General features: G+C 41.6%; 1 protein-coding gene across 1 annotated transcript in view; it reads right to left on the bottom strand.

The window, feature by feature from the left end:
* Positions 1-13,179, bottom strand: part of EPS8L3 (EPS8 like 3) — a 30,642-nt gene that overhangs the window by 2,845 nt on the left and 14,618 nt on the right. Inside the window, exons 11-18 of the mRNA XM_048497866.1 lie at positions 12,558-12,632; positions 11,574-11,722; positions 10,046-10,154; positions 8,999-9,033; positions 5,841-5,934; positions 4,204-4,326; positions 3,136-3,221; positions 1,120-1,256 (exon numbers count right to left, since the gene is read on the bottom strand). Of these exons, the coding sequence (XP_048353823.1) occupies positions 1,121-1,256; positions 3,136-3,221; positions 4,204-4,326; positions 5,841-5,934; positions 8,999-9,033; positions 10,046-10,154; positions 11,574-11,722; positions 12,558-12,632 (807 nt within the window). The 3' untranslated portion in view covers position 1,120. The remainder of the gene's footprint in view (positions 1-1,119; positions 1,257-3,135; positions 3,222-4,203; positions 4,327-5,840; positions 5,935-8,998; positions 9,034-10,045; positions 10,155-11,573; positions 11,723-12,557; positions 12,633-13,179) is intronic.

The raw sequence follows: 13,179 nt of genomic DNA, 5'->3' as shown, positions 1-13,179 counted from the left end.
ATTGTACAAATGAAAGGGGAAGGAGGGAGATGGTAAATAGTATACCAGCCAGTCTCATGGAACTGAAAAAAGCACTGATCGAATCATAGGCTTATTCTGCATACACAGCTTACTACAGATTTTCGTAGTGATCAAACCTTGTTTGTGAAATAGTTCCACACACTTCTATTCCCCTTTGTCTCTTCTGTTGCATTTATTCCATATGCTACTGCTGAAAATGTATCATTCTTAATGGTGACAAAGGCAGTCTCAGCCCCAGCAAAGGTGGTGCTTTACTGCAACAGTCACTTGTCAATTTCCTCCAGCAAAAACAACTCTCATTGTCAATTTCACTCCGTGTTAAATGCAGACACATGGTATCTTCATCTTACTGCGATATCACCATTTCAGTATGAAACTGATAAAGCTGAAACAATTGACCTGGCATGTGTCTGTGCCCTTATGTTACATCACTAACGCAATATGATGAAGAGATTTTTAAAACATTCCTTGTAAAACAGGCTAAAAGGTTGGAAAAATAGCTAAAGAGGAGGTTGGGCGACTATATGGGACGGATAGATAAGGGCCAGGTGTTTGATGGGATAGAGAAATATAAACTGTTTTGACATGATCACATGTTCAAGAGAAGCTGGCTCAGAAATGGGTAGAAAAAATATTGCGGTAAAAGTGCTCAGGAAAACAACAGGAAAAACGAAGGAAAAAGTTTTTTGAACCAAATGGAGAAAAAATAATTTGGAATTAAAGAAAAATAGCATTTGGTAACAAGATACATTATAAATAACTTGTGGGGAAAGGGGCATAGAATTGGAAGATGCCATACAGGTAATCTAATCCAACTCCCTGTTCAGTCTCCTTGAGTGGGTCCTTAGTGCCCATATTAACACTGGCGAAGTTAAGGTTAAAAAATCAGTAAGTCTTGCCTGCAGTCTCTACAGACTTAGACCAGCATAATTCTCATGCATGTTTGATTCTTTGCTATATCCTACATCCCTTCATACAACTGAGAAATGTGATCAGAGTCTGTGGCCTGTGACAGAGTGAGTATACAGAATGATAATTCAAATGTCTTAGTAGTTAACAGTGATAAGAGGAATTGGGTGCAAGGTATAGATTGCTGACCTTACTCCAGCATAGTTTTAACTGGTGAAAGCTTGAAAAAAACTTTCTTCCCTTCTTCTGGGCACACCATGGATAAATCTTTTGGGCTCATTGATAGAAGCTGGCTTCCTTTCAGGACACCAAGGGATTTAACTGTCCTGTTGAAAAAGAAGAATTAATAGGATTATGTGTACAATTCAAGAAACGGCACAGCTCTGGTCAGTGTGAGGTGTCTTCTGTCACCTTGCCTGGTTCATGGGCAAACAGTTGTCAAAGCTCTATTGTTTATAAGGAAGAGATGTGCATGGGGTATACTTATGTGCACACATCATTTAGTGGTAACATTTTTTCTCAGTATAATTTATATGGAATTTATCATCACAGTAACTCTGTGAGAGGTTAAACTGAGAAGCAGCAGCTTGTTTAATGGCTGTGAGTGCAGCTGGAACTTGGTTCTCTCACTTCCCAACTCAACCCCATCATCTAAGCCACAGACTCACACCAGCTCTGCATGTTGATGCTGTGGGGATGAAAGCTCAGAATCTTAGATTCTGCATAGGACTTGGCGTTATGATAGCCTCCTCTGTCATTTACTGCATTAAGTAACAAGTTTTTAACCCACATTGCCTTGGAGATTACCATGATGACATGTAAGCACAATGTGAAAGGCTGGCATATATGGCACCTGGGGGTAGGATTTTCTAGTTCTATAGACATTTCTTTTCTCCATACCTTCTCTTCATTTTCCCAGACTTTATAAACAATTGCTATATTCTGTGGAAATTTTTATTTTTTGGCACAAAATAAACTGCAAATTGAGCAAAAGATACACTTTTGTTTCTCTTATTTAAGGGCCTGTGGGAGAAATTTAGAATGTAGGCTTTTATCCTCTGTCTGGGGTGAGTAGTAAAATTTTTTGCCTCCTCATGGTTGTTAGAAGAAGAGCCTACCCCAAATGCTAAATGCCCCTCTCCAAGTTCTAAATATCCAGCCAGATGAGTACATTCATTATGCATGGAATTCTTACTTTGGGGCTCTTTGCTGCACAGTGGGGTCGTGGTCTCCTCCATTTCTCTGTTTACATATGAGGAGGCACCCTAATGCCTATTGTGGGTCTGCTTTTCCTGGGTCTCTTAACTATGCTAATCAACTCACTCTTAAAGGCAAAGAGTTACAAGATTGCTAACTGTAAAAGCCCTTTAAATTACTGTTATATCGATATTGTGATTATATCGATATTGTAGCCTCTTCCCAAAATTAATCCCCCCCCCCGAATGAAAGGGGCAAAACAGTTCCTTAAACCACACTCTGCTGAAAAAAGTGACCATGTCCTAGAACTGACATTCTCTCCCCACACTTCACACACACTTCCTGCTTTTCTCTCCCCCTCTCCCTCTCCCCCCTCCCTCTCCCCTCCCTGCTTCTGCCGCCAGTGGAGGAGAGGTTTATTTTGATATTTCTTGCTATTTCAATATTCCTGTATCAAAACTATCATTTTTGATAGATCTAATATGGTACAAATGTCTGCAGTTGAAATACAGCTTTTAAAAGCCCTCATGATCACTGGGAAGGACAGAAGTAGAGTGGGGGAAGCAGGGTGGAGCAAAACAGCCCAAAGCAAAGCAGAACGCTTCAGATTTGTTCCATCTTCCCTGTGAAGCCAGGGAAAATGTCACTCTGACCACTCTCATAAGCAGCATAGATTATGGGATCTGACATGCAGTGTCGGGGTGTGTGTGTGTGTGTGGGGGGGGAAAGTTCTGCCCCAAAGAGAATCTCCCTTCAGAGTGGGGCAGAGCACCAGTGTGTAATCAACCAAAGTTTCTGTAAATGTCTACACTTCTTGTTTCCAGCGGGCTTCTTTTGGAAGAGTCTCAAGCCAGTAATAGATTCTTCCTACCCTAAATACAGATGGGAAAAATCAGTTCGTTGCAGAGAATGGACAAAATTGTTAATTGGAAATAGTGAATCTGTGTAAGAGTGTGTGGTTATGATTGGGGTGAGATTTCTTGTGTTTCTTGTTAAGGAGACACTAACATATTGGAGAAACCATTTGATTTGAGCCAAGCTGTGACCTCTGCTGGAGTAGATGTTGGCTGGAGTTCAGGAATGCTCTTCTGGACCTGAAGGCAGAGAAACCGGAATAAATATTTCATAGTAAAGGAGAAAGCTAACCCAATCACCTCCTTCATTAGGTACTGTAGCCTTAATTCTTGAGCAATTGATTGGAGACTGATTTTTGTACTTGATTCTTTACCTTGTAGATATCAGCTATGGGGAAGGGAGACAAGGGCAAGACGTTTTACTCAAAAATCTGTGCATAGCAATATATCAGCTATCTGGCTAGGAGCACACTGGATCCAGATGTGGGGGCTGAGTAAGTTCTTTCACCTTCTCTGATTGTTCCAATCAGGGCTGTGAGTTTTTCAAAAACAAAGAATTTGTGGAATGTTTGTGTTCATTTACCACTTTCCTTGCCAGATTTCTTAGACTAGTAGTTAGCTTCTGGCAAGATGTTAAAATCTGGAATGGGATTATATGACCTACTTAAGGCAGCATAGACAGCATGAGAGCCCGGGGGAATCTATTGGGCAGGCACTGCATCCCGCTTTGTGTTCAAAGATGCTCGATAAATGAGGAGGGAAACACCATTAGCTTCTCCAGCTCCTGGGGAGGGTTATATGAACCAGGAGGTGGTGGTGTGAGAACACTGAGGCAGTGGCAATGCAGGTTGCCATCCCTCCCCCTCCCCAATCTGTCAGCCAAGAGCATGGCTTCACCTTGCCTCATGAATCTAGCTCTGCTACATGCAGTGATCTCAGTAAAGAAAAAGAGTTAAAGGAAATGGTACCTTACCTTTCCCCAGGACACTTAAGCTGCATTCCTAAGGGTATTTTCCAAGGAGTAAGTTCTATTGAATGACATGGGACATTTTTCTTAGTAGGGCCTGCTTAGGATTTTTCCCAGACTGTACATCTGGTTGTGCCTTTCAGTTTATGTCTTGAAGGGTAGATAGCTGTTTCCTGGATATGCACTAACATTATGCAGTCTATTTGCACTTTTACCCTGCACAGCTGTCTACTTCCAGAAAAGAACTGCAACTACCTGCCCCATACTGTTTCCCTCGGGTGCCTTCTGATCCAAGGGCTTCAGGATGTTGTTAGGGATGTAGCCAGTAACTCCTGAAGTATTTCTAGCAAGCCACCATTTTTTTTGTTGGTCCAAAACCTAAACAAAGGGAGAATGTGATTTGTGACTCCTTTCTGATACCAAAGCTCTGAATCCTACTGAAAAGAGTTATATCCCAATAATCAGACCCAGAACTTTAATGAAGGTGTCCCTTGAGTATCTCCTTCCAACTATTCTTTATTATTTACAGCATGGTTAACAGTTTGGCTCTCTAAATCAATGCTCCTTCAACTGTGTATACTAACCCTTTCCAGATTTGAAGATACATGTATTTGAACTTTTGGGGCGGGGGAGCTTCCAACCTTGAATTCAGCAATGGAATAAAGTTTCTTGGAAGAATGTGCTCATAGAGACTTCAAGAAAATGTTGCCTAGAAACTCACCCCCCGCCCCCCTTCATGATGCTTGGATACACAAAAAGTTAATGAATACCTTCCAGCTTAAAGTTCATGATGATGATTCACTCAAAAGAAATGCATTCATTTGTAGAAATGATTTCATTGCAATCACATGTAAATTCCTTAATTTTCTGTTGTCCTTATAAGAAAAAAAAGCTGAAAGCCACTGTTCTAGATTGAGAATGATTAAGCAGTGCCCCTCTTCCTTTTTGTGCACCTGTCTTTTCTTCAGTGCTGTCTTTCAACTGCTAATGTCAAATGTCTTTATGTCTACCCCTGTCCTGCTCCAGTCATGACTGATCTGGATTTGCTCAAGAGTGTTTCTCTGTGTGAAAGATAGTAAGTAAATAAACAAACTGTAGCTACCAAGTGTCAGAACAATATGGCAAAGAGCTGCGTTTCCAAAGTGTCTCCTTTGGATCTTCCTCATCCATCTTGCTAACCCTTGCATCTGAAATCCTCAGAAAGGCTTTTGTACAGGCATCCTCTGCAGACAATGGGCTCAAGCAGTAAAATTGGGGGCATATAATTCCACTGCAACTGAAAAGTTGTGATAACGGGAGAAAATTACACCATTTTCTTTAGGCGTGGCACTACAGTGTGTGCATTCCACTACAGCAGTGGCCAGCAAAATATGTTGATATTTTTATGAAGCAACACTGTTAAGCATGTGATTTGCAGACTAGATTATCTGCAGTGGTTGCATCTAAGATTCAGTTTTTAATTGTAATAATAGCCTGCTATCCTGAAGAGAGGACAATTTATTTAGCACATTTTTATCCCGCCCTTCTCTAAGAAGCTTATGGCAGCTTATGTGGTTCTCCCATCATCATTTTATCTTCATAGCAACCCTGCATGGGAGATTAGGCTGAGAGAGTGTGAGAGGCCAAGATTCCTCAGTGAGCTTCATGGTTGAGTAGGCATTATGACTAATAGAAGAATGACATATTGCACATATACTGCAGGTGTCTGAAGAATCAATTAGCTATAAGGCACATTTCATGCGGTGCAATAAGATTGGCTGGTTAGCAGGAGCAGAGAATAATAATTGAGGGCTTACTAACTCTGTACAAAAGTAACAGAGGCTTTGCATTAGAACAGAGTAGTGAACTGACCAGGAGTTATTCCATGAAGAGTAAGGAGCTCCTGCCCTTACCTCTAGCAGCTCTCCCTTCGTGACAGTGAGCTCTCGATGGTTTCTTGCATGGAATTCAACTGTGGCTTGCATGAGTTGGGGAGAATCAGATGCCCTAAAACAGAGATAAAATGAGAGCAGTTGAATGGGGAAAATTGGCCTTTTTGAGATCTCAGGCAAATGTAGGGAAACTGAACAACATAATTTCCTACGCATCCAAGAGCTTCTGTGGACTGAAATTCCCTTGTCTGGATGGCCCAGGCTTGCCTGATCTTAGCAGACCTTGGGGTCTGCAACCAGCAGCTCTGGAGCCGCATGAGGCTCTTTCGTACTGCGGCTCCCTCTGGCCTCCGGCCTCCACTGAGGAGCCCACTGACCATGGAGGCGGAGAAGCTCTTTCTCGGGGCTTCGGTACCAAGTGGAGAAGACAGGCGCCGTGGAGCTTTCTGGATAACAAAGGTGTTCATTCGCCTTTTTGCCGCTGCCTGGAAAGGGACTTTTTAAATTGGAAGAACAAGTACCAGAATGCACAGAGGAGATAGTGAGGAGAATTAGAAAATAGGGGCGGGGAAATAGATCGAGGGTGGGAGGGAAAGCGAGCCAAGTAGAGCTTATAGGAGGAGCTCATGCCTGCGCCAAAAAGCCCTGGTGGCACATTTTTCCCCAACAGGCGAAGGTGGCAATTGAGGTAGAAGGGGGTGGGGCTTTATGCCTGTTAAGGGTTAGTCTGATAAGGGCCGAGAAGACTGGTGGAGCCAGCTTGTTCAGGGCCAATTGGAAGGAACGGTGGAAGTGACAGCAGATATTCAGTTGCTGCTACTGAGCCATCTGTTATAAAAGGTGTCCTTTTTGCACTGCCTGTTTCGCGCATCTGTAGCACTTCATGGATTTCATAAGCAACACACTATAATTGGTTATACAAAGCGTAAAGGTAAAAAAACAATATATACAGTGTTATCTTAATTTTAAATGTCAAAAAGTATTTGCGGCTCCAAGTGTTTTCTTTTCCGTGGAAAATGGGTACAAATGGCTCTTTGGGTGTTAAAGGTTGCCGACCCCTGATATAACAGAAGCAACAATAATCATAACATAACATCATGATGTGATGTTATGACATTATAATGTTGATGCTTCTTTTATAACGTCATAACATCACATCATAACATAACATCATATAACGGAAGCAACAATAATAACATAACATCATGATGTTATAACATTATGATGTTATAGCATCATGATGATGTTATAACATCATAATGACATTATAACATCATGATTGTTATGTTATGATTATGTTATGATGATGTTATAACATAGGCATTTATGGAAATTGCTGGCACGTTGCAGCTGATTTATGATGACACTCTAAGATATGATGCTATGAAGTGATGTGATGTTATGACATTATAAGAGAAGCATCAACATTATACCATCATGACATCATGATGTGATGTTCTGACGTTATAACGTTATAACATCATGACGTTATAACATCATCATGGCGTTATAACATCATGACGTTATGAAATCACAATGTTATAACATCATGATTGTTATGTTATGATTATGATGTTATAATGTCATAATGTTGTTATAACATCATCCCAACATAATCATAACATAACAATCATGATGTTATAACGTCATGATGTTATAAGGTCATGTTATAATGCGATTATGATGTTATAATGTCATGATGTCATAACGCCATGATGATGTTGAAGCATCAACATTATAACATCATAACATCACATCATGATGTTATGACGTTATCAGAGAATCATCAACATTATAGCGTCATAATATCATGACGTTATAAACATCATGATGTTATAATGCCATGATGATGTTATAACATCATGATGTTATAACGCCATGATGACATAACATCATCATGACGTTATAATATAACGATTGTTATGTTATGATCATGTTATGATCATGTTATTACATCATCATGATGTTATAACATCATGATTGTTATGTTATGATTATGTTGGGATGATGTTATAACATCATTATGACGTTATAACATCATGATAATCATAACATAACAATCATGATGTTATAACATTGTGATTTCATAACGTCATGATGTTATAACGCCATGATGATGTTATAACGTCATGATGTTATAACGTTAGAACGTCAGAACATCACATCATGATGTTATTATGTTGTAATGTTGATGCTTCTCTTATAATGTCATAACATCACATCACTTCATAGCATCATATCTTAGAGTGTCATCATAAATCAGCTGCAACGTGCCAGCAATTTCCATAAATGCCTATCTTCAGTGGCACCACTATTATACTTCATTCTGCAGGTTGATCTTAGCTCTCATTTATGCCTTTATAAATCCCAGCATGTTGTTGGGGTGCAAGTCTGTATAACAGAGGTCTCTGGTAGTGTTGCCTGGAGATTTCCTGGAATCATAAATATCTCCCCTGGAAGAAATGGCTGCTTTGGGGAGTGGACTCTATGGCATCACACCTTGTTGAGGTCCTGCCATTACCCAAACCTGTCCAGGATCCACCCACAGATCTCTAGGAATTTCCTAACCCAGAATTGGCAACTGTTGTCTTCAGTACAGTTGAGGCTGAGGGCTTTTCTGGAAATCAAGAAAAGGAAGAGCTGCCACAACAACATGGCCGCCTTGGTTTTGAGCCAATCACAGAATGCTGGGAGGCTCCAAGTAAAGCATTCTTCTACAGAAGCAAGTGCTTCTGAATGATGCTCTTCATGGGCACAAGTGTTTCTGAAGCATCCCCTGGTCCAAGAAGGCAGAGGAAAGAGATGCTATTTGGCTTCAGTTTCCAAGGAAAGGGAAGGGTTTACTCCCTACATTTTGCAAGTCATAAGAAATAAGGAAATCTGTGGCTAAGCTGGGGATGTACTGTTGTGAACAATCAACTCAGCAGTTTGCTCTCGAACAGCTGGTAGGAGATGATTTAAAGCTCCCCGTTTTTTCCTTCTTTACAACCCCCTAGGATTTTTAAAAATTCCCTATACTCAAAATACAAACAAGTTCTAGGAAATACCTTGGTGGGTGCTATACTGGTGATGTACAGAGTGTGAGAACCTGACTCTGTTGTCACTACTACAAAGTGTTCCCTGATAATATAGTCTGTCACTCTGGTAGTAAGTTTAGTGAGTTTGATCAGAGGACATACCTGTCTGAGAAAGTATTCTGGCTTCTATTGCGGGCCTGTGGAGGAAAAAGGCAAGCAATAAATAGGCAAAAGATTGCTGTAAGAGAGAAAGTACTGACAGTGTTCATTAAACAGATCTGAATGTTTGATGGCTCATGATAGTTGTATGACTATGCCAGGGTTCAGCAACCTTTACCACCCAAAGAGCCATTTGGACCTGTTTTCCACGACCCCGAAGATCTACCGAGCTGGAGAGGTGGCTGCGCACGGAGCCACCTCTGGTTCAGCCCCTCCACTCACCTTTCCTTCCAGCACTGGGAGGTGGAGGCGCTGGGCAGGGAAACCCCCTCTGCCCGAAGGAGGAGGCAGAGCAGCAAGGATGGCAGAGGGATGGCAGAGGGGGGAATGGCAACTGCTCTGGCCTCCAGGCTACGCGGAGCCTCAGTTTAAAGCTGAAAGAGCCACATGCGGCTCCAGAGCTGCAGGTTGCAGATCCCTGGACTATGCCATGCACATGATCATGGATACACAAGACTCTGAAACTACATGTACATCTATCTTAAATGACAAAAGCTGTAAAGGTTTTCTCATGTAAATATACTCCACATTTCTTCTGTGGAGTGCTAGTATCACATGCAAACAGTTATGAACGGCTGTAGATTTTGCATCTTGACAGTACTCTTTGTTTTTCAAAGAGCTTGTTATTTATCCTTTGATAAAGTATGGGGATAACAGCTTCTCTCTTTAAGAAGAACAGTGGAGCAGAATCACTGTAAACCTTTTTAACTGAGGTAGTTCACCATTCTCATAGTCACTCTATAAGAGTATTTTCAGTGGAATGAACACTCTCCTGGAATTATATGCTAGATTGGACCAGATGTAAACTGGCAGTCTCTGTTCTTTCCAGAGTAGAACATGTTAATTGTTGCTCACACTTCAGAAGCTTTTGGTTAGTAGATAGGTTCACCAACAGAGAACAGTTTCCACTAAATGAGCTGCACATCAGAGTTGCATTCTACAAACAGCAAAGCTTGGTTCTGCTGTCCATATTTCTTGGGAGAAACTCACCTTATTGATATTAAGAAACTCCTCCCTTTGAGGGGGTGTGGGAGGTACCCATCCATCTGAGAATACAGGGTTGTATGGAGGGATCAATTCTCCATTTGGGTATTCTGACCTGTGTGGAAAGAATTTGTAGTGCAGGTCATTAAAAAGTAGATCCAGCTACAAGGGTAGAACCAAGGATAGCTCTAGTCATATGGACTGTAATGCCCATCACCTTGAGACTTTCTAGAGCCAACATGGTATGGCAGTTAGAGGAACTGGGAGACCCATATCCAAATCCCCGTCGCATCATGGAAGCTTGCTGGGTGATCTTGGACCAGTCACACCCACTGCCAGCCTAACCTACCTCACATATTTGCTGTGAGGATAAAAGGGAGGAAAGGAGAACCATTTGGGGACAAAGGCATGGAATAACTAACTCTCTGCTTCAAATTAATTTCATTCAGTCACACAGTTTCAAATCACAGTTGCCTGAACTGCACAGCTAAGTGTGAAAGATGATCTTGATAAAGAATAGAGTGTGTTGCTGTTTGCCTTCAAACTATTGCTGACTTACAGTGACCCCGTAAGGTTTTCAAGGCAAAAGACATAGTTTGCCATTGCCTGCCTCTGCACAGCAACCCTGGCATTCCTTGGTGGTCTATTGTCCAAATAGTAACCAGGGCTGACGACACTGTTTAATTTCTAAGATCTGACAATATCAGGCTACCCTGGTCTATCTAGGTCAGGGTAAAGAACAGTATGCAACTTCAAATTAAGATCATGGCCCTGCTTGATTAGACCAAAGGTCTGTTGTGGACAGTTACATTTAAACAAATTTCTGCCATTTCAAAAGTTTGGAATTTCTTGTGAGCCCTGGGATACATGAAAACTAGGCATGAGGGCAACAACCTTTCTCAGGCGTCTGGTCCCAGCATCTGGTTTGAATGCAAAGCCTTGACCAATGTCAACAGAAAAAGAAACCATATGAAGGAATCCTCTAACTTAATTTTTTCAAATGCTCTGCTGGTGTTAGTTTACTCCTCCCACACAGCAATTACTTTTCAAGGATGATTAGCAGTAAGTAGATAGTTTTATTATTTTATTACACACTGCCACCAAAGCACTGTATGCCTTGTTTTCAACACCTTAAAAAAACCTCAGCTAACAAAGCTTTATTTTGTTTTATGGTATGAATTACTTAAAGAGCTATTGGTACTGAAACCAGGTGAGTTTGGTTGTGTTACTGCACCAAGGGGGGAGGGGGAGCAGTCTGAAAAGTCAGCATTACATTAAAATGGCTCTTTTCATTGGCTGGCACAAACAGTATGAAGAAGGCTCAGAGACACTCTCCTTTCTCTGTATAAAATTGCCCATTTGTACATGGACAGTTTCTCATGTTTGGTTCTTTCCAAAATCCTGCACAGGTTCTTCAAAGACATTCTTGCAAAGCCAAATCCTTCCTGAAGCAGTATGCATTCTATTTCTTCTCCACTATCAAATCATTTACCATGTGTTACTTTCTCCTTTCCCTGCTTACCAGTATCCTTACCTAGTGAGATTCCAAGCATCTCCCAACTTCTTCCATATAGCCTGTTCATCTGAATTCAAGGAATGCTTTAGCAGACTAATAGCTGCTGGACTCAACAAAGGCATGTCTACTGCTGAGGCCAAATTGGTCCATGGACAACTGGACAAAATCTAGAGATTGACAACATGGAAGTGTTACAAAGCACGGTTCAATTCACCAATCTGTGCATATCAGCCCACAGGGGGTATATCATATGTTCCTGCTAGGACCTATTTATTCATTGGCAGAACAGCTCACTTTATGGCAAATGCATGTGATGTGCTATGTGCTTACTTCGGTGCTTAAAAGATGCATAGCAATGACTAAAAGGAACTACTTATCTCCTGCTTGCTCTTTCTAAGACACAGGTCCCCAATATGGTGCCTGCCAATACCTTTAATGATGCCCACCAAGTGTTTTTACAATGTGAATAGAGCCAGGTGGGGCTTTCACCCAGGAAGGCTTCTGATTGGCCCCTGGGGATTTGATTGACTGGCAGTTTTTAAAAATGTTGCTTTGATAGCAGCTGCTACCACAACACAAGGATCTTCACTGTGTGTTTGAAGGTAAGCTGCAGCAGCCATTATTTGACCGGCTTCACTTCCTGTGGCAACCCTTTTTTGGCTTCAGTCACTGTGCAGTATCAGAATTCCAAAGGTGTCTGCAGACTCAAAAAAGTTGGGGACCCCATTCTAGGAGCTGCCTTCATGGTGTCCGTTAGTGATTGTCACTTCCCACGCTATTCCTGAGGAAGTGGGGTAGGCCATCATGCTAGTTACTGTCAAGGTCACCTATGAATGACCTTCATTTTGAAACCAAAGAGCTCACAACTCCCAGACTGAAGCTCTGAGAAATTCAGCAGTTACAGATTTTTCCATTCACATTTATGTGGGAAATGATAATTGTTTTTAATAAAGGAACTCTGAAAGCAAAAATTAGGAGATTTTTCCTTGGCAGAATACTCACAGTGGAGAAAGTGGAAAAGATGAGATGAAGCAGATCCTGGGCACTTGGTTCTTGCAGTGAATGTTCAAGCTTTGCCTGGAAAGAAGAAGAGTTTATTGTAATGCTGATCCCTGTCTCAATATCCATTCTGGGTATCAAGAAATGAATGCAGAAATGCACGGGAGCAAACCACCCATGTTTTTGTGTCTGAGCTAGAGCTGGCACTAGAATTTTGCTTGCCCCTGGACAAGAGACCCGTAGTATCCCCCCCCCCCCCCCCGCCGCCGCCCCAGCATCGTAAGAAGCTTGGAATTCCTATAACAAATACTTGGTGCTTATTTAATCATACTAAACAATTTACCCAGTGTCTTTAGCAGGGAAGGAGAATCAGGAATGACACTGGATTTGGCTAGCCTTGATGTTGTGGGCCTTTGAACACCTAGTGGCTGGTGTAGCTGCTTAACCTGCCTATGTGCTTGGCATTAGACATGTGTCTGAGTTTCCCAGTATAATTAAACGTTTGGTTTTGTCCAAGCCAGAAAATGAGCAGCTGCAGAGAGTTTGCTCCCTTTGCCCCCAGCAAGACCAGTATGCTAAAAGTCAATTGGATATCAATTACCAAAAGACCAAAACTGTGGTTTTC

The sequence above is a fragment of the Sphaerodactylus townsendi genome, linkage group LG05 (assembly GCF_021028975.2).
Source record: "Sphaerodactylus townsendi isolate TG3544 linkage group LG05, MPM_Stown_v2.3, whole genome shotgun sequence".
Taxonomy (NCBI): Eukaryota; Metazoa; Chordata; class Lepidosauria; order Squamata; family Sphaerodactylidae; genus Sphaerodactylus; species Sphaerodactylus townsendi.
The sequence above is the reverse complement of the archived record's forward strand: the minus strand, read 5'-3'. Positions and strand labels throughout refer to the sequence as shown.